The sequence below is a fragment of the Trachurus japonicus genome, chromosome 17 (assembly GCF_045865225.1).
Source record: "Trachurus japonicus isolate A0001 chromosome 17, Traja_1.0".
NCBI classification, from domain to species: Eukaryota; Metazoa; Chordata; class Actinopteri; order Carangiformes; family Carangidae; genus Trachurus; species Trachurus japonicus.
Genome location: NC_140923.1, coordinates 21,123,041 through 21,145,850, shown reverse-complemented (window position 1 = coordinate 21,145,850; position 22,810 = coordinate 21,123,041). Strand labels below are relative to the sequence as shown.

General features: G+C 41.3%; 1 protein-coding gene across 2 annotated transcripts in view; it reads left to right on the top strand.

Annotated features, from left to right (window-relative positions):
- The window catches only part of ca8 (carbonic anhydrase 8 (inactive)), a 57,906-nt gene extending 41,729 nt beyond the window's left edge, over positions 1–16,177 (top strand). For both annotated transcript variants that reach the window (XM_085804063.1, XM_085804062.1), the window contains exons 8-9: positions 6,018–6,212; positions 15,264–16,177. In XM_085804063.1, coding sequence (XP_085660189.1) covers positions 6,018–6,152 — 135 coding nt within the window. In that variant the 3' untranslated portion in view covers positions 6,153–6,212; positions 15,264–16,177. The remainder of the gene's footprint in view (positions 1–6,017; positions 6,213–15,263) is intronic.
- The last annotated feature ends 6,633 nt before the right edge of the window (positions 16,178–22,810 follow it).

Here is a 22,810-nt window from a genome sequence, read left to right as displayed (position 1 = left end):
AATAATAATAATAATAATAACTTTTTATTTGAATAGGGACAGCGCATATTGATGAACATTGGTATATTAAAAAGAAATACTGCAGTAAATATGACGGATTATAGCCAGGCGGCTAATTTACATCCGTCGTCCCTAATAAATAAATAAATAAATAGAAAACAACAGTACACCACAAGGAATAAAAACAATACAATAAATACAATACATGTGGCGAAACACATAACGATGCACTTTCTGGGTGGAGTTTGGGTGGAGTCTCCTTCCAGATGTTCCAGCTTCTTCCCACAGTCCAAAAACATTTATGATAGGATTGGTGACTCTAAATTGCACACAGAGATTGTGAGTGTGTCGTCCCTGTGATAGAGGGTGTATCAGCCCCTGATCCTGTATGTATAAGTGCTATAGGCAATGGATGGATGGAGAGCAAGGTTGTTTACTGGTGATTGTGTCCACCTGATGAAGATACAATTGCAATATGCTTTTATCCATAGACACAATGAACATATGTATACTGGATCTGTGCATATAGTTTCTGACATGTGAAAGTGAAGTGAGCACAGAAGCAGCATCCCTGAGCTGCTTCACAATAAAAGCATTCCAGTGGTTTATTGGTGAGTGTAGAAAAACCCCACCAAAGTTCACTGAAATGCCAAAACCATACTAAAACCCTACAAGACCTGACACGCAAAATGTCTTTACACTACTGTGTGAGTGGATAATCAAATAATTACTCACTTATAATAGATACAAGTGAGTCAACTGTCGGCCAACAGGAGTTCACGTAACAGTCAACCTTTTGGCTCTCATTTCCATCGACTTGCCTATCACACTTCACGTTTTACCAACAACAAATGGTCACCTCAGCAAATCAATGGACGGAGGACATAACAACATGAGTTCAATGAGAGTGACCACTAATTTTCCGTATTTGCAGATGAGGGGCATGTGTTTTCATGATGTGTTTGTTGAGAAGCGACAGGTTGAGAATATGCTACCTGTGTTTTTGGTATCCAGATGGTAATGCAGTGATAACCCTCATTTTCCTCGCCTGGGGGAACACTCGAAATAGCTTTAATTTTCTGAGAACATTGTAATCTACAGCACCACACTGAATGGAGGAGGGGAGCTGGAGAGTGTAGCCCATTAATTTGGCCACCCAGTTGTTTAAAGCAGACTTTACTATAATAAATCTGTAGGCAGATTGCATTGGGAAAATAGGCTACACTTTCTTACACTTTCTTTACACTTCCCTAAAAAAAACGTATGTATGGCAGAAACCTTAGAGTGTGTTGAGCATTCTGTCAATCCCTGTGGCAGTTTTTGTTATGCTTAAAGGGATATTTCAACATTTTGGCAAATTCGCCCATAATTGCCATAATCCCCATAGTCATAGAAGTAGGTTTGTTACCTTTAATTGTCGGTGCAAGCTATTTTTTGATCAGTGGGGCAGAGATATGAGCTGCTGAGACATATAGTATTTCCACATTTCCCTCATCAAACTAAATACACAATCCAACAACTCCAAAACACTCTCTTGGACAAATTGTGACCTTCACATTCACCACGCTATGAAATAATAATGGAACGTTACATTGTTTTTGAGGCAAATGCGTAAATGAAACTACACATGCTCAGCAGAGTGACTTCAAAAGCGCAAGTAGTTCTGAGTATTTGCTTCGTGTGACATAATGTTAACGCAGGAACGCATCAGCTTGCTTGCATGAATTTACCTCGAAAACGACTCTGTCTGGTAACGTTCCGTTATTATCTCATAGCGTGGTGAATGTGCAGGTCACAACTTGTCCACCAGAGCGTTTTGGAGTTGTTGGATTGTGTATTTGATGAGTTTGATGAGGGAAACCTGGAAATACCATTAGCTGAGTGGAGATTATACTGACAGCCAGGCATGTCCAGAATCAGAATAGAATAAAAGAAAAAAGGTGTTTTCTCTTACAGTTGTTTCAACATCTGGAGCTTTATTCCATTATTCTACATCCCACTGGAGTTACACATATGAGCCTAACCTGTGGCTCTCTGACATTCACTGCAGTGGAGGAAGTGTTGACACCCACTGCCAATCAATGAGCCTGTCTCATCCTTTAATAGATTTAAACTTTAATGCAACCTTTTCTCTTCAGGCTGGTTTTTGTAGAGGATGAAGATGATTATCCTCTGACATTTACTTCAGTCTGACATCTGTGCCGTCCTCTGGCTGGCTGACCCTTTGAAATGCTAACAGGAAGAGAGACTCTTTCCCCCCGCTCCACACACTGTTACCTGGACAAGTTGACTGTAGTTTGGAGCCAATTTTGAAAATGTTTTTAAAGCAACTATTTGGTCAAGGTGTATAGTTCATGAGGACAGAAGGCACAGCCCTGACTAAATGGTCTGTGCTTTTATTGGTTCAGAGCAGAAGCCAGGTTTTGGCCGCATCATCCTAAATGCTGAGACAAATGTCACCATGTGACACTGTGCACCTCAAACTACCCCTGGATGTGGACTCAGTGGGTCTTCAGTACAAGCAGGGCAGGTACACAGGCAGACTGGCAGGTCAGAGAAACAAATCCAAAAAGGGTGAGGCTATAAACTCAAGGTCAGTGAAGAAACACAGAGAGAAAACTTGCCACAGAGAACAAAGAGTAACGAGCTCAGAGGAGAGGGAGCACACACAAACTCTATGGGAGGGGAAATCAACTGGACACAGGTGCAGCACATCAGAGGTGAGACGAATCACAGGAGCAGGAAACACACAACAGCAGGAAGTGTTGCCCTGAAACCAGAAGAAAAGGGTAAACCCTCCAAAATAAAACAGGAAGTGAAAAATAAACATTTTCTGACATAGCTGCTACAAGTCATAGAAAAACAGCAATTGATAGGAATGAAATGGCTCAATATTAAACTCATTCCTATGCCCTTGCACCTGGTCATGCATGCGCACAAGCACAGTTATGTACGTATCAACCATGCGATACGATTAACTGCGAATCGCCGCCCCGCGCAGTCAATAATTTGTGAGGGTTGACTATTTTGTTTTAGTTTAGTTTAATAAGTTTATTTGTATCAGGGACAATGTACAAAATAACATTAGTCTCGAAATGAGAAGAGATGCCTTGGATGGATTTAGCTTACTAGCTACTTTCCATCTGTAGTCCCTGGGCAGGTGAATAGGAACAATAGAAAGGTAAGAATTATCAATTTACATAGCGTTCTAAACATCCATACACATGTGCATAATACACCCTCTCACACATCACAAACACTCAAGACATATTTCATATCAGAAAGAAACTACTTCTCTAAAATACTTCACACTTTGCCAAGGTTAAAAATAATTTAGGCTCATGATTAATGCTGACATGACTGATTTCTTAGGATCCATTGTTTGACTTCCCGGGAAAAAACATTGAAGTCTGTACAAAGTTTCAGATTAGTTGGAAGATTGTTCCATGATTTGACAGATTTAAAAGAAAAGGCAGATTGAGCAAAGGCAGAGCTACGCTTAGGAATATTACAGTCTCCACTTGAGACAGATCTTAAAGCTCTGGTGGAATACTCAGAGCAGAGTTTAACAAAGGTTTTCAATGGGGGAGGGGCAACATTATGAATTATTTTGTACACTAAATGGACATCAGAATACATCATTAAATGATCAAAGCTAAGCATTTTATATTTGTTTAGTATTTTTTGAGGATGGATTAAAAAAAACAAGAAGGTCATTACAGTGTGAGCCATGTTTTCAGGTTTGTTCTCCATTGCGCTGCTGCCACTGCGTATAAACAACACACTTAATGATACGTATGTTGTGTATCAACGTGATGATGTATGTATTGGAGGCAACCGTGCTTGAGTACACTTGGGCACGGGGTAATGTGAGTGGGTGCCATTGCTTCAACACAATACGGAACAACTGGCCCTAGTGTGCACCCTTAAATTTCACCTCATGCACTTTGCCTCAGACATCTGGATTTTCAGAATTTACCTATAACTTCTTTTAATCTGACATACAATGGCATCTCTGCACCTTTAATCAACAGAATGTTACAGAACAGAAAAGTAAAATTCAATACGCAAACTTTCCCAGCAGAGTTATTTCTGCTGTTTTATGCACCATCAGCTTCTCCAACCATGAGCCTGCCGCCACTAATTCCCTCCTCTTATCATCCCTGTGTGTTCAGATTTGACTTCGTGAGTTCTTTGCTCATGAGTGTGTGTGTGTGTGTGTGTGTGTGTGTGTGTGTGTGTGTGTGTGAGAGAGACAGGCACCGCTGCAGCTCTGGGCTGTTGGTACTGTACAGTAAGTGGGCCAAATCAGCAACCACACTACAACAACTGGCCTGACTTCCTGTTGTTTTTCGATCAGTAGCATGCAACCTCCCATTTTAGGCCGAGCAATATCTTTGCCTCACATCTCCTGTGTCTGTGTCGCCCTTCACTGTGTAGATAATGCAGATTTTTGACAGTATCAGAAAATGAAATGCAACTTGCAGCAGCTTGTTCTCTGAGTAAACACAGCGGAAAGTGCTTTAAAACAGCAGGTCCTGCTTACCTACAATACATACCTCAAACATCCGGCTATTATTGACTGCTGAAACACCAACAGTGTGTGTGTGTGTGTGTGTGTGTGTGTGTGTGTGTGTGTGTGTGTGTGTGTGTGTGTGTGTGTGTGTACAGTAAAAGAGTGCATGCAAATATCCAAGTGTATGTCACTGAACAGTTGCTATGCCTACTCGGTTTGCACTTAGACAGTGGGCTGTAAATCTTCCATCGCTAAGCCAACAGCATGACAGACGGCACAGGACCTGTTGTCATGTTTGTTTAGGCTACTTGTTTAACCAGCTACCTGCCACACAGAACATGTGTAAAGATGGTATCTTCAGTCAGTCAATCGACGCCTCTGTCTATAACGCTTTATAACCATACTTACGTATAATGAGTTATAAGCACTGTATAACTATAGTTATAACACTCATAAATGATCATAATGCTTTATTACAATAATCATAACACACTATAAAGCATTTTATCATGACTTAAGGTCAGGTATTATAATAGCCTACGTTATAATTGTTAACTCGCTGACAATGCCCACATCGATAATGCAGCATGAATATAGTTATAATGTGTTATAATTGTCTTATAAACGTGTGTAACTATCATTATAAACACTCATTAATTACCATAAGGCTTTATAACAATAAGCATAACACATCATAGAGCAATTATAACTCTATTATAATTCTTGACCTTATAAGCCATTATAAAATGCTCTATGATGACTTATGTTTATTGTTATAAAGCCTTATGGTAATTAATGAGTGTTTATAATGATAGTTATACACGTCTAAGCCAATAACTATATTCATAATGTATTATCGATGTGGACATTGTCAGCGAGTTACTAACAATTATAACGTATTATAATACTTGACCTTATAAGTCATGATAAAATGCTTCATAGTAGGCTAACTCATTATAAGTATGGTTATAATGTGTTATACTGTAGAGATAGGCGTCAAGTAAAGTGTTACCGAACTCACGTTCACACTCTTCTGTGAACTGTACCTGAAATCACCAGGAATAAAATCTAAGAATGCTACTACCAAGAGCTGTCACAGCCATAAAACTGTCTTCAAATGCTCGTGTCATTCCCACACTGTCATTATATCAGTATCAGGCTTTTCTCTCTCTCTCCTTTCAGTGTATCTAGGCAGTTTCTTCTCACTCAGCGCTGAAAGCTTTATCACCTGAGCGTTAAACAGCCTGAGGAAACTCACCTGAGTGCACAGCAAATATTTGAAGATATGGTGTACTATAATGTACAAAGCTAAAGGGGGAAAACAATATGTTTTATCTTATCTTGTGTAAGTACACTGTATAAAAGCTGTTAAAAAAAAGAAGAAAAAAGGGGGGTTAATTTCACTCCATAGGGGTGGTCATAAGTCACCTCAGTCCAGTGATGTCCTCTTGTCTGTTTCACTTTGACCCAACTCAGCATCTTTCCACTTGTGTCTCTGCAGATCGAGGAGTTTCGGAGACTTCGGTCCCACATTAAAGGCGCTGAGCTGCTGGAGGGGAACGATGGGATGCTGGGGGACAACTTCCGTCCCACTCAGCCACTCAGTGACCGGATAGTTCGTGCCGCCTTCCAGTGACTCCCATTCACCACCTCCAACTAGAAGAAACAATGGGACCTAGAGATACAAGAACAGAAGGTAACGGCATCACGTTGAGCTCTGCTGTCTCCTGTTAAAGGGATAGTTCACCCTAGAATGATATTTCGCTCATTATCTACTCACCCTCATGCTGACTAAGGGCTGGAAGAAGTTTCAGATTCCTCCGTGGCTTCTCTGAGTTACAGGGGGTCTCGGCATAGCAGTGCATGTCCATATAACGGTTGCAAAGGGACACCAGAGCTCTTCGTAAAAAAACACACACAAAAAAACATCCAAATACCTCCATGATGCTCGTATGTAATGTCCGTCTTGTGCTGAAGCCCCAAATTGCGTAATTGTCCCGAAAAAAATTAAATAAGTCTATATTTTAAGCTTGTTTGTAGCGGAAGCTTCTCGAAGCTCCTCTTCCTGGTCCGTCCAAATCTCGCGTGATTCGCAGTAACCGCACTGACGCATGCTGACGCCGGCGCAAATCACGCGAGATTTGGACGGACCAGGAAGAGGAGCTTCGAGAAGCTTCCGCTACAAACAAGCTTAAAATATAGACTTATTTAATTTTTTTCGGGACAATTACGCAATTTGGGGCTTCAGCACAAGACGGACATTACATACGAGCATCATGGAGGTATTTGGATGTTTTTTTGTGTGTGTTTTTTTACGAAGAGCTCCGGTGTCCCTTTACAACCGTTATATGGACATGCACTGCTATGCCGAGACCCCCTGTAACTCAGAGAAGCCACGGAGGAATCTGAAACTTCTTCCAGCCCTTAGTCCACATGAGGGTGAGTAGATAATGAGCGAAATATCATTCTAGGGTGAACTATCCCTTTAACACAAACAGTATATGAGCTAATGAAACAGTACAGTCAAGCCTAAGCCACATATCCAACCATGGATTAGCAGCATTATTAGTTGGTTTTTGTTAGCAAATAATTAAAGGACAAATTAGCCTAATTTCTTGGTCCAATTGCCTCCATGTGGTAAATATAGATCCAATATAACCTCTCATTTAACCCTGTCTTGACCCTCATTCACTCCAGAGGGAAATATCTGGCTCCTTAGCTGTTGAATTCTCCACTGTTCGGTAGCCTGGGCCCAAAGGTAATCTGATCGAATTTTGGGTAATGGATTGGATCAAATCTTGAAAATGGGTTGTTTGAAACTAAAAATGGATTCTGAGACAGGATTAGATCAGTCTTGGTTTTAATCTGGATCAAACCTTCAGTTTGTGTTGTTCAAAACGTTTTAGTCAGATTATTCTGATCCCAGCAGTGACCCCCTGATTTTTAAACCATTACAGGGATAAAGAAAATAAAGTTACCTTTTGATTATTCCAAATAAAGAACTTTTCCCAAATACTGGATAGTTAAATAAAATATTCACAGTGTGTTTGACTAATGTACAATATTTGCTTTTTCATTCATTTAAACATCAAGTCTGGCTGTTTAAAGAACAAGACATTGAAGAAACAAAAACATACACCCCATTTCCAAATAAACACACTTACACAATACAGTGAGCTGGCCATTCCTCCTTTTTTTTTTTTTTTTTACTTACCTGTTAGCCTTCATTGTGATATACAGTCCCATTTAGCACTTATATCTGGATTTTGTCATCTTGAAAAGTTAGTATCTGGATCGGACTGATCAAATCCAACTTTGCTCTGAACAACTGGGATAAAAGTAACATAGATTACATGATGCTGGAATGCAAAACAAGGGATTTCAAAATCCGGATAATTTTGATCCAGATTACACCTTGGGTTGGTTTGATGCTGGGAGGAAGTGGACAGTAGGTTCGGGTTATTGACAAGGATCAACATCTTTCATTTTAAATTCACCACTGTATTGATTTTGAGCATCTACAAAAAAAAGAAAAAAAGAAAAATCTTAGATAAGATTTTTACACAAATATATAGATCATTTAAAAGTGACCAGTAATTTTCTCACATATCACCAAACACTGTTCTCTTTATTTTTAGTTAGTCCAGCAAATTTCCTCCCAAGGGAAGACTTTTAATGGAAGTAGGCTTTCCCTGAGGTATGTGGGTTCTCTGTAACCATAGTATAATGGATCAAGCCCTAAAAGAACTAACCCAGTTCAGTTATTAGTCTGGGAATAGCCTATATCCAGCATGTAGTGCATGGAGGGAGACTAGATTTAGCTCAGCAGCAGGAAACCGGGATGGAACTTTTTGAGCTCTGAGGGACCAACAAGGTTAAAAACAAAGACAAACGACACTTTTATACCCAGGGTCCAAGCTCTGAGCTAATTAGGGCACAAGAGTCTGTCAAGATTCACAAGAACAGGTGAGCAGACAGCTAATAGTCTGAGAAGAGTCACATCATGCTACACAGGAGAAACAATGCATCTACAAGATGAAGGCTACAAAAGTGTGATCTGACATATCCCATAATGCAATGCTGTGTAAGGTTTTATAATTGTTAAAATACAGTACAAACACACATACAGTCTTTAATTGAAACACAGCTGCTTACATTTTTTCTCACTATGCAGCACAATGACACAATAAAAACTGTTTCAAATGATATGTGCAGCCCAGTATAACTGTTTCCCAAAGACAATCTGAACTGACTTCAACACAGTTCGCATTCAAGCCACAGACCGATGAGAGTATGAGGAAGACTAGAAGAAGTGGAAAAACAGAGGCTTGGAGGGAAATAGAGGGGTACTGTGGTGAAGGGAGGCGACAGAGCCAAGGGGATGAAAGAAGAGGAGGGAGGGCAGGGAACAGACGGCAGGAGAACAGAGGACTATTATTTGTGTTGTAAGTGGATACTGATCCAGTCTCAGCAGCACAAACCCACCTGAGACCTGTGAAGCTGGACATAGAGGAGAGGGAGCCAGGTGGAGGTCAGGCAGAAAACAACCATGGCAGAAGTGGAAGGGTGACATTTTATTAGGTAATTACGTTAACGTGCTTCCTCATATTTAGAATTATTATTTCAGAAGAAAGAAAGAATATACAGGATGATATATGTATGATATGTGTTTTTTCTAAATGTGTAAAGGTACAGTGAGGGGGCTGTCCCTCTGCCATTTATAAACAGACCTTGTGATGCCAGTGCCAATATCAACAATGTCTGTCAACTGAATGATAATCATGCAGACAAGCTATTCAAATTGATGTTTTTATTTGAAACATACATGTGGAAACTAAAAATAGAAAAAAATTGCCTAATCAACCAAAAATTCCACAACCCCCTTGCAGCAGCTTCACAGACCCCCTGTTGTAGACCTCTGGTTTACAGTAAATCCATATTGGTTTATTTTGTTATAGTAGCCCAAGGTGACATTCAGTATCTCACTTACGATTGTTTCACTTTGAACATTAAGTATAAATCAACTCCAGTTTGCACTTTTAGCTGAATTTGGTACCACTTCAGATTAAAAACCCAAAATGATGATTTGTTCCTAAGTTTATAGATGTGTAAATGATCAATAATCAGTATTATTAGTGACAGAGGGCCCCAAAAAGAAATCTTGCTTAAAGCCCTGTGGAGACTGGGGTCGGTCCTGCTAGCAGCAGTAAAAGTGAGAGAAAGAGAAAGGTAGCTGCTTCGGAGCATAGTCAGAAGACAGGATGGATTGCTATATACACTTTCTAATAAAGTTGGGATTTAATTGCCGTTTCGATCTTTGCACAATCGTGTATTAAACTTACTTTTTTTACTACTACGTCGTGTCTTATACTGACTTATTCTCTCTTTTTTTGCCAATACACTTTTTTAACAACAGGGGGTTTTAAAAGTGCAGCTTATTTCGGGGCTTTCTCTTGGCGTCACATCCCACTCTGAGTTTGGCCAATTAGCACAAAGTAAATCTCAACCCCTACCCGGGAGTTTTTCAGGGACTCCTTTCGGCCCAGTAAAGGTTCCTGTTAATGGCCCTTCGGGGGAGGTTCCTGCAGTGGAAACGGTCTTTTAAGCCGTTTTCCCACTAAAGCATTTGCCCCCTTTCCCATTGACCAAAATGAGCCGAGTCTGACCCCCCGCTGAGGGATCAGACAGAGCATAAACCAGTCGCCCCGCTCTCATCTGTGGTGCGAGAAACACCGTGTGATGCCACAGCCGCCCGCCGCGGAGTGTGAGGTCCGTTCGCCGAGGCAGACGAGGCGTCTGGCTGACCTGAGCACCAGGACCGCGGAGGACAGCGAGTCTGCCGCGGCCGTATGACGGACGTCTGCGGCAGAACACGTCAGTTAAACAGACTGTCGCTTCTTTCTTTTTTTTTCAATTGTTTTTGGTCAGTGTTCTTTGATCTTTTGATCTCAGTCTCGAATGAGAGAAGAGCTTTGTTTTGGTACGTGATATGAGACGCGACCGGCGTGATGACGTGGCGGCACGTAACGCTCAACGCCATCACGCAAATTAGCGGGGTGACCCGGGTCTGGCGTTCCCACTGCAAGCCGATCGGAGCCAAGCCGATTGAAGCTGATTTTAACCCGCGTCGCTTGCCGAGTCGTTTGACGCGGGTCGGTGCACCTTTCCCACTGCCACCAAAAGCCGATTGTTAGTGGGTTTAAATGGGTTTTTTGGTCAGTGGGAAAGGGGTATTAGAGATACCAAGGCAGAGCCTGCTGCTGGGTTGGCTCTGGATAGATTTGTACTGTCTGTAAATGCAACATAGACATTTACAAGCTAAAGTCAAGTTGTGGGATTGGAGGGAAAGTCCATGGACATGTGGTGGCAGGACGGAGAAGGGAAGTTACAGGAAATTTCCAGAAATTGGGGAGGTGAGAATATGGGTTGAGGCTGAGCTAGTGGGATAACAGGCAACAAAAATAAAAGCTGAGGTAGTGTTATGCATGGTGTGTGTGTGTGTGTGTGTGTGTGTGTGTGTGTGTGTGTGTGTGTGTGCTGGTGGAAGGCCAGTTGAGGCAGCTGCACCCTGTTGGGACCACTGGACATGTAGTAATGAGTAAGGTGTTGTTTCCTGTGTGGAGTGGGTGGAGGTGGGTGTATTGCTGTAAGCCACCAAACATGCACTGTATCCCTGGCTGAGGCCAGACCATGAAAACATGGTCGCCCCACTGTGATCATCACACAAGACTTTGTGTTGCCAGCAGGCAGTGCTATGACTGTGACCTGCTGTTGCCTTGTGTCTTCAGTGTCAGGTTTAGGGAGGGACAGGACCCAAATGTAGACAGGCAGGGGCAAGAGTCTTTACCAACAAAAAGGGACAAAGGGCAAAAATCTCAGAACAGGAAAGAAGAGAGTATCGATGTGGTCAAAGGGGAGAAGCCTTGGACAATCCAAAGGGAAAAAACACATAAGGGGATTCCAACAAAAAGTACTGAAGACTAAACCCAAAAGAAAACCAAGGGCTTATGGGGGAGAGGTGGAGGAAGTCCAACAAAGACAATGTGGACGAACTGGCAACAAGTGATTGGAACAGGGGGTATACTGTACACAGACAAAGGGAAGACAATCAGTACGTTTACATGACACTTGAGAAAACCAAATGATCGCCTTAATCTGACTCTAACTGGACAACTGAGTGCATGTAAACGCGTTAGTCCAACTAATATTGGAGTTCTCCAACTCAGACACCCAGACACCCAGATAATGTGATTGGAATTTGACTTTCTCAGGCATGTATACGCTGTAATCAGAGTTTAACTGGACAACGCATGTGCTCATGCTCCACACCCCCAGCGCTGGTGTAAGACCCGGGAACAAAAACATCCAAGAAAGCCGGTCGCAGAAGCTATTGTTGTAGTGTTACGGCATTCCTGTCTGCCTCTTGGAATCACCATGACCATGAGGGATAGCACGCACCTTATCTGCACAATAAGTAACACGCACAGGGTTCAAAATTAGCGGTGGCCAGTCGCCAGTGGCGACTAACTTTGATACTTTGGCGAGTAAAGGAAGCCGGCTGACTGGCCACCCTGGCGAGTGAAAAAAAAAAACTACCTCGTTGTTGTTACTGTTCCTCCCGACCCGGCTGTGACGCTTGGGTTGTGAGCCGGTGTCGTGCGCGATCAGCTGAGACAGAGCACAATGGATGTGGCATTGATCAGATATCGCAGCGCACATGTTTATTTAACGGCAAAAAAAACATCGCTCCAATTTATTTATTTATTTTTTTGCCGTTAAATAAACATGTGCGCTGCGATGTCTGATCAATGCCACATCCATTGTGCTCTGTCTCAGCTGATCGCGCTCATATGGAGCTTCTCTTATTGAAAGTGCAGCCAAACACCAGACTGAAGAGAGAGGAACAGCAGAGCTCCTCTGACAGCTCCTCTGTGGAGCTGCAGGAGAGCTGCAACGTCTTTTTTTTTTTTTTTTTGCAGCGCTGTTGTTACAGGTGATGCACATCTATGTCCGTGTAGCTACATTTATTGTCTGATCTTCCTTCATGGTGCACAGTGTCAGTCCTCCTGTGAAACTTTTAGCTACTAAATAATATGACTGAAGGCAGTGGAAGTCTGCACATGTCGACACGCCCCCATGAGTTGACGATATAAGGAGCTAATAAATAAATATATACGTATAAATAACTGATAGTATTATTCGGTCAAGTTCTTGTTATAGGTTAATGGTTAAACGGTTAACCATGTGCATCCCTAAAATAAACCTTTTAGGGAAAAAAGGCAAACTTGACTCCTTTATTCCACACAAAAATATGCTAATAGCTATGATATGTGTTAAAAATGCTTATGAGTGTATTATAACAGTTCAACACAATGAAAAATATACAAAACAGCTATACATAATTTTTGGCCAGTAAAAAATCTTTCTGGCCAGTAGATTTTTAAAGCTCACTAGCCAGTTGGCCAGTGAGCAAAAAAGTTAAGTTTGAACCCTGAACACGCACATTACGTATGAGATGAACAAAGCTGTACGATTTAACCATCTCGCTGTTCGAAAATGCCGGTCTGCCGCCTGGCTACTAGGTCAACCGGAAAAGGCGCCGTATTAATCAGCTGAAACGACGCATATCGCCACCTGGTGCTGAGGTGGAGGACACGTTTCTGTCATTTATTCGATTTTCTCAGTTACATGTAAACTGGGACAAGGACAGAAGTCTGATTAGACGCCAAAATCGAATTTTGAGCATAGCTCGATTAAACTGTGCATGTAAACGTACTGAATGAGACCCAGGTGCAACAAGGCAGGTGCTGATCAAAGGAGGGAAGCACAAGCAGGCAGGAAAAAGGCAGGATTTTCAAAATAAAACAGGGAAAACTTTAATTAAAAAGATTTTGATCTTAAATGGGAAAACATCTGCTGCCATCATGCCATTCAATACATTCTCAAAAGCTTCATGATTTAGCTTTGCAAAGGTCTTTAGATCAAATGAACAACATTAAATGGGCTGGATATTTCTCCAGCAGCAGCCTGGTAAAGCACAATGCCTGTAAATGGCAAAGAAAAGTACTGACTCCTGGTTGAGGACAGGGACGATGCAAACACAGGATGAGTTTTTGAGTATATAAGTACTGTTCCGTCTCTTTCCACTATCCTGTCAATTAAAGGCAAAAATGCCCCCACCAAAAACAACATGCGTCAGCCATATGGTAATGATAGAATATACTCAGGGTGCACCATTAACGATCGGGCCAAATGTTCTACTGACGAATTTCCTACTGAAATAACATTTAAAAAAAGAAATACTGTGGAGTCTCATCTGTCCCAACACGGTTTTTTCTTTCAGCTGAAGTTAAAATTCAATCAAAACTAATAACACCTCTCTATAGAGGCCACAGCCCAGTGACTGTTCACCTATGATGTTATCTTTTATAATAACATTTACCCGTTTCATTCATCCCTATTGTTTGAGAGGGCTGAATCATGCAGCATATCTCTTGTTCTTGTGTGTGCAGTCGTAAAGTCTTTATTACAGACAGTCACAGACTGTAATTACCACAAGCAGCTTCCACTACAAGGTTTTACAGCATTATACAACACTGTTTCCAGCTGTGCTTTTAGGACTTTGTTAGGCCTAGACAAAGCTGGGGGGCCATATAACTCGGGGGCCCCTACACTTTCATTACATATGGCACTGCACATGGTCAGGTCATCAACTTTTACTGAGTAGTCTCAGCACCTTGCTCTGGTGTAACTCTGTTGGACTTTAAATATTTGCAGTGAGAAGGGTGAGAGTGAGAGTGACCACAGTTCTTTCTGCTCTTCTGGAAGCTTCACTCAGCTGCAGAAAACATCTGGTTTCTTTTTCTTCTTGAATGACATGTTAGTAGAGTATAAACCCAGTAGAGCTCTGAGATCAACTGACTCAGGTCAGATAGTGGAGCACAGAGTTCAAACCAGACATGGTGAAGCAGCATTTAGCTGTTACACTGCACACAACTGGAACAAACTACCAGCAGAACTGTGAGCACTTTTAAATCCAGGTTAAAAGCATTTCTATTTTCATGTGCTCATAGCTGAGCTCTTTTTAAGAACTTTAAACTTCATATTTTCTTCACTTCTATTTTCTTTTCTTTTACTTTTTTATTATTCTTTGCTCCTGCTTTTTTGTTTTCATGCTGTTTTATACTGTTCTTTAAAGGGACAACGAGGAGTTTTGGAAAAGCGAAGCGTTTTCACGCTACATTTATGAGCCTCCGCGCGCACCGTGAAATTCTTTGACCGGCATAAGACAGACTCATGTTTTCATTCATCAAGAATTAAAGTCAGAGGTTCGAAGACGATCAGATACTGTCGTAGTCCCAACCATAAACGGCGATTCGGCGGCGTTATTCTCATGACTCACCACGAAACCAAAAGTAAAGAAACGCTGGTCGGCTCGACCAGCATTTCCGCCACCACTAATAATAACAAAATAACGATAGAGACAAAACGATGTATTTATCGAAAATGGGCCCATTAACAAGTGTGGGTAACGTAGATTCATCCACATTAATATGAGACTTTTTTATTGTCGCAGAATTTTTCGTTCTGCCAATGGAGAAACTCCTCGTTGTCCCTTTAAAAAAAATGTTTTGTCTTTATCTAAAGCACATTGAGTTGCCTTGGTATGAAATGTGCTATATAAATAAAGATGCCTTGCCTTGCCTTCTTTGCTTTCACTCTCATCCGGACATGTTTTTCATTTCAGGAGAGGAGACAGACGAGCGGTGAAGAGAGGAACGGACAGAGAAGGAGAGAGAGAGAGGTGATGCTGCACATCAGCTGCAAACTGAAGGTGGACAAAGAAACGACTGATGACACACCTTCACCATGTGTTTATGTTTATTTGTGTGTGTGTGTATGCGTGTAACCGCTATGTTCTCCATCTTCTGCACAACCTCTCTCTCTCGCTCTCTCTCTCTCCCTCTTATCATATAAGTGTATGTGAGTGTACTGTCCACCTTACCATGTTAACCTGCCGTGTGTGTGTGCGTGCATGTGTGTGTGAGACAGACTCACTGAAACACACCCACACAACTTCACTTCACATGTGCTGTATACAACAAACTGGAAAGCAGGTCAACTTTTAGTAGCAAACAAGAAGTTGACACTTTTTTTCTTTAGTTTATTCAGGAAAAAAATGTTTTTCTGACGTTTTCAATCCAAACTGGGTAATGATTCAAACTCAAATTTCAGTTGAACATCCTCATTATAGTGGCTTCATCCTCATGGACTGTAACTCTGCTTTGGATTCACACACATGTAGGTTATAAGCATTTGCACTGTCCTCATTCTTTGATATAGTTTTAGTGTCTGTTCATTATTAAGAGCAGAATATAAACAATCTTTTTTTTTGGATTGGTAATGCATGTCAAAGACGGTGAATGTTGTTGCACAGTGTGTGTTAGCAGCTTCTGTGTCACAGCCTCCTGTAACACCAGTAACACTACTGTCACCACTCCCTTCATCTTGTGTTAGGAGGATTATGAGCACTGCTGTGCTGTGTGTAAGGTTGTGTGTCTAGTCTCTTAAAGGTACTGTATCTGACAAGCTGAAGTAAACTGTGACAACTGATGACTGTTATTGTAAGACACCAATAAAACACAACACTGACTTATTAAACACTGAGCTACACTGTGGTTTGTGTTTAGGCTACACTGAATTTACTTAATCTTCGTCTTGTGTCAGCTTTCTGCTACCATCTCTTGTGTTAGGGTCAGTTTGACCCGAGTCTTAAATCAGATGTAAAATACACTAAAAACATTTTTTTTAATCCAATTTGTTTTTCTTCTCTTGGTTACATTGTTAGGCTTCCTTATCCATGAATATGTTGGTTTTAATATTTTTGGTTTGGGCCCCTGGACCTTTTTTGTCAGTATACCCCCCGACTTCAATTTAACCTTCCTCTTGTTAGTTTTCTGCTACCATCTCATGTGTTAACAATCAGCTGTAAAATACACTAGAAACAATTATTTATCATCCTATTTGTTTCTCATCTCTTGGTTACATTGTTAGGCTTCCTTATCCATAAAAATCTTGGTTTTAATATTTTTGGTGTGGGCCCCTGGACCTTTTTTTTGTCCATATAGACCTTGACTTCAATTTAACCTCTTATTAGCTTCCTGCTACCATCTCTTGTGTTAGGGTCAGTTACACTAAAACAATTATTTATCATCCCATTTGTTTCTCTTCTCTTGGTTACAGCTTCCTTATCCATGAAATAGTTGGTTTTGGACTTATGATTTCAGGTTTAACCCTCATTATTGTTCTTATCATTATTACCGGGCCGAACCCGACCCACAAATGTTATAATATTACCATAGCATTTTAGAATTTTGTGGGGAAAAAAGGTTTTATTTTGTTTAAATAGAGGTTCCTGACAAAGTCAAAAAGCCTTGATGCCATAAACAAATTTATGTGGTACTTTTATGCATTAAAAACCTATGGAGGTGACCCTAGCACAAGAGGAAGGTTAAAGCATGAATGAGTGCTGCTCTTCAACACAGCACTGTCTGTAACTCCTTTCTTAATCCTCTCTTATCAATAGTAACAAGAGGTACAGTAACTTTGGGTGACATCATGAAATAGCCTAGGATCATGGGAGATGTTGTTGTCATCAACACAACTTTTCTTTATTTCTCCTACTGCCAACTACTTCCTCGTGCAGACCAGAATTAGAATCCAAGCTAGCAAGTTATGGTCTGAAAGTAGTCCATGCCAAATGCATTAAACCCTTTAACTTGGATGAAAAAAGAGAAGAATGAAATGATGTATTTGTTATCTCCTCTTATTAGATGATGCACTTTAGGGTCAGTGTCACACAAAGGGCTAAGAAGTATCGAGAGACAAACTCATTGCTGGCTTGTTCTTCTCTTGACAAATACATGTATACAGACTAACGCTAGACTTATCCTTTGAGTAAATAAGAGGTGTATATTATTTGAGGACATGCTCTGCTCAGTCAGATGTATCGGCCTGTGGAAGTCACCTGAGGGCTGTTCAAATATTTTCTGGTGGATTTATCAAGGTGTGGCTGCTGATGCTTTACTCTGTCTAATCTGCTGAAACAAACTTGGTGTCTTATTACCCACAACTCCCTTGTTCAGCTGTTGTACAGACACACACACAAGTTTGAGCACTTAACACTTGACTTGACAGTTCATCACGTTCTTGTGTACATTATGTTAATGCCTCAGGATTCTCTTGGGCTTTTTGGGATCTCATCAGGGTCAAATCAGCTGTTTATTTTGCATGAACACAATGTTACTCCTAATAAATATAAACCCTAACTCATCCAAACTCCTTTTTACATGGGGGAAAGACTGGACTAAATCTTCTTTGTAAATTATCAAAACCTTTAAAGCAGAAGTAAGCGGAATGTTTGTGTTAATATAAGTCTTAAATAGTTATATCTTCCGACAGCAATCACTTATGGCGCTTTTCCACTGGCACGGCATGGCGTGGCACGGACTGCTTTTTTTGCTTTTCCACTAGCCCTAGTACCTGGTACCAGGTACCATTTTTAGTACCTCCTCGGCCCTGGTTCCAAGCGAGCCGAAGCGATACTATAACGTGACGTCAGCCGACTGCCTTCCACTGATTGGGCAGAGCGTCGGCGCGACGTCCGACATGAGAATCAAACCCGGAAATTTCAAAAACACAGCGGCAACAGCGCCCGCTGATCTGTATCAAGACTGTTGTTATTCCTTCACCTGAGTTAAATGTTGCTGTGTGTAAAACCACACTGTGGTCTGTTAACGAGGTGCAGACGAGTGAGTTTGGAGCTGACGAGCGGATCGAAAAAAGAGAAGCGGACAATGCGGCCCCGCGATCACCCCCGTGCCGCCCCCGCCCCTGCTGAGGAGGTACTAGAGAACTCAGCTGTAGCCTAGTGGAAAAGCACCTTTACCGAGCCGTGCCGTTCCGTGCCGTTCCGTGCTGTGAAAGTGTAGTGGAAAAGCGCCATAACATAGAGTGTTTGGTCTGAAATACGGTCTGTCAGTCACTCTGCTCTGCTTTAAGCCGAGGAGAAAACTTTCCTTGTATCCTACAACCTTTATCCAATGAGGAGAGAGAACGGCATGAAGGGCTGTGTGTGCAGCCAAGGGATGGGCGTGAATGTGGTGACTTAGGGACGAGGGCCAATAGATCCATGACGAGGACGGGGACTGCTAACTCCATCGGCTGACAAGAAGTTAGCCAAAAGGACCGGATCGCTTACTTCTGCTTTAACATATTTATTAATTTTATGAATTTCTATGAAACAGCACAGGTATGCACTGAGGTAAATATTATAGTCCTTCATAAGCAGCCACCCACGACCTGGTTACAGCAGGCCTGGACCAATGATAGGAAATACAGCCAATTTAAATTGACATGAAAAATAAATTATTTATTCAGGTACAAGAAAAGCAAAATACAATGCAGAATATGTTCAATGGGCAGTCGGTGAGTGGGTGTATGAAAAGATGGTGTTGAGTGCAAGATAAAAGAAGAAGCAAACCAAAGAAAAGAAACAATGTGATGCAAAAAGAAGATCCAGCCATGTAGTGACGGAGAGGGAGAGAGAGAGAGAAGAGAGAGAGAGAGAGAGAGAGAGAGAATGAAGATCAATGGTTGGCAATGCATGCTGGGTGGACTGGCCAGGTGCATCCAGTTGCATTCATGCCAACTCCTCCTGCAGTGGGAACAGAACAGAGCAGTGAAGGTCACAAGCTTGACCTGTGTATACAGAATATTCATTGCTAACTCTCAATGTGCTTGACTGGATGTAACTCTGTCATTTCCTAAGATATCAGAATAGTTGTGTTCTGAGGAAAAAAATATATTTTGATAAAGTGACTTCTTCCACAAAAATCCTCTTGTCTTATTTTTTTTCCAAATGAAATTTCATAATAGACATAGGCCTACTGAGTGATGAAATAATGACCATGTGACTCTGCTGCCCACAGCTGGTAGAAATCAGGCATCACAGGTAGGAATCTGTAACGTGATGAGTTTCCCTTCTAATTCAAACAATTACCTTGTTTATTTATTTTATTTATCCAAACTTTATTTAACCAGATAAAACCCATTGATCCAAATTTCTTTTGCAATGGTGACCTGGCTAAGAAAGCAGCAGTGCCTGTAGTAAAAAAAAAAAAAAAAAACTACAACATTTAAACAGTATGTAAATCATTTACAGGCTAAAGTGCAGCAATTTAAACATTGTGTAAAATTCAAAAAAAAAAAAAAAGTGCAGCAGTTGTAATTTTTTTATACATTAATTGAATATTTAAAGCTTGTCTAAGTTGTCTAAGAATGTATTGGTGGCTGTAACATTCTGATCAGATTTTGAAGTTTTACAGTTAGCTTGTTGACAATTCAAGATCTCATACCATATTCAGAGCTAAGTATTTCTTTATTTACCCCCCCCCCCGCCGAGACTGTGCATCAGGTGTAGTATCACCACAATCAAAACTGCTGCCTCTGCTGAGATCACTATCACTTTAAGAGCAGATAGCAGAGAAGATGATGTGTGGAAAGTGAAAGTTACGAGAAAGACGGGGAAACGGTTGAGCTCAGACTGGTGAGTGTTTGTGAGTGAGTAGAATAAAATAGCCTACCGCAATCATTAATAAATCACTAAAATTGCGGGATATCCGATGTTTAAGTTCTCAGTCACTTCTCAGCAGGGCTGCGACTGACTGATGCTTTGGTTTTTCTCACGATATTTGCGGATTGTATAGCTACGGTGATCTGCCCACCATGATGGTCAGTGGTCAGTGTATCTTTTGGTCATTGGATTTTCTTTTGATGAATGGGAATTAAAAATCAAAAATCACTGCTTTATTCTATTTTCGTTTTGAAATACAAAAAATAAAATTGAAACACAAAGTGTTCTTGTTTTTGACTGTCAAAGAACAATTAACTAAAATTTAAAAACAGTTTGATTTTCAAATCATGTCACATAACAAAAAATAAAATCAGCAGTCAACAGACCAAATATATATATTATATATATATTTTGACACCAGATGTTGTCATTTTCAAGGCAAGAGCGCCAATGAGCACTACGGTACCTGTGTGTCTGTGGTTCTGTAGGCCAAAATCTACTCGGATATGATTTCAGACAGTAAAACAAGGCCTGACATCTACAGAAATCTGTACGCTTATCAGATGAAAATGAGGGCAGAAAGGAGATTTTAAGATGAAAATGGCAGAAGCTTGAGTCCCCAACGTACATCACAGGTGGCAAAAGTTATAACCAAAGTATGGACTTGCTATATCTCCCTTTTCCCTTCTTCTACTCTGTATGTTGTGAGCATGTGCGTGTGAAGACTTTGTCCCCCGCCAATAGGGGGGGGGAAACGGGTCTGTTGTCCTGGCCCAGGGCATTAAATTACAGAATACTGTTTCAGAATAGGCCTATTTGTGGAAAAAAAAATAGTTATGTAATATTTGAGTTTGGGGTGGGGGTCCTAAGACTGTCTCGTTCCAACCCGGGCCCAGGCAAGACTATCAACTGGCCTGATAGACCAGTCCGAATCCGGCCCATTGCTTTGCCTTGTAAATGACAACTTCCAGTGTCCAGTGTCAGTGAATATGAAAAAAAAGTTTGTTTTTTTGTTTCTGTAGTCTAGTGATTTTATTTTTGTTATATGAAATAGAACATGAAAATCAAACTGTTATTAAATTTTAGTTAATTGTTCTTTGATACTCAAAAAGAAGAACGCTTTGTGTTTCAATTTTATTTTGTGTATTTCAAAACGAAAATAGAATAAAGCAGTGATTATTGATTTTTAATTCCCATTCATCAAAAGAAAATCCAATGACCAAAAGATACACTGACCCATGATGAGCTATGAATGTGTCCGGTCCATTTCACGTGTTGCTGTCCAATTCAAACGGCAGATATACCTGTGCAAGTAACACACTATAACCATGGACTTTATTATCTCATGCGCTTTATTTTACACTTGCATGGTTTACATGCAGGTTGCATTATTTTGTTCATAAATTAATTTTAGTGCATTTCTCCTTATGTTAATGCACTTTACCTAAGATCCTGGGGTAAAGCAATAATCCTGTAGCCCAGTGATCATCAACTGGCGGCCCGCGGGCCGAATCCGGCCCGCCGAACCTTCCAATCCGGCCCGCGACTGAGTTCTAATAGTTTACAAGTACCTATATTTCTCGGTCTCCAGTTGTGTGCGCCTGTCAGTCAATGCGCTGGGACACGGAGACACGCAGACGCGCTCAGTGTTTGTGTGCCTGTGAGTCCCTGCACTGGGATTAGGAAACGCCGCGGTACCCAAAGCACCGTGCATGAAAGTTTAGAGAGCCGACTGGACTGCAGGGTTTTCCCTGCCTGTCTGCAGAGGTGAGCTGGGTGATTTTGGCCGCTGCCTTAGTTAAACTGGGTGTGCACGGGCGGGCCGTTCAGATGTAGCGTATTTTGCGCACTCAAACCCATTCAGTGTCATGCGCGCTCGAACGATGCGGTAGCGGCGCGTGTTTGATGCCACTCGGTTGTTTTTATTTGTGCATGTCCGTGGCGCACAGCTGCACGGACCTGCTTCTCCCTCCGGTGTTCAATTCAATTCAATTCAAAAAACGTTATTTATCCCCGAGGGGCAATTGTCCCGGTTCCCCCTCGGCCTGCATCTCTCCTACTGTTTCCCACTGAGCTCTGCCCGTGTGTGGAAAAACGTCGCCTCCGAGATGTTGTGTATTACTCAGGACTACTGACTTGTATCATCAGAACCAATTGTCAGCCTCCTTTCATATTTAGGCTGAAAATCACAGGACAAGTCAGCAGTGTAAAGCTCCAGCTTGTGGGAGTATCTGAAAGTCCAGCTGTCAAGATTTTTCATTTTATATCATACCAAACACCAAAGATATGTATAAATGAAAATTATGAGCTTACAGGTAAAATAGAAATAAATTATTAGGCAAAAAGGTGAATTTAATTTCAGTCTCGGCCTATTTGAATGTCCGGCCCCCGAGGTGTCTGTTGAGAAAGATTCTGGCCCTTCAACAAATATAGTTGATGACCCCTATGTGTATATTGGTGTATATTGATGAAGGCCATGAGTGCACTGAAGGGTGTGTGAGGCACATGAACATGATGGTGCCTGAGGCCAATGGGTTCATGAACTGAACATGAACTGTGAAAATACCAACCATTTTCACCAAGGTCTCACACGTGGGTTAAAATGTCTCCAAAGCACCACCTAGAAAATTTCAAACCAGGCCTTGTATTACAGTGGTTTT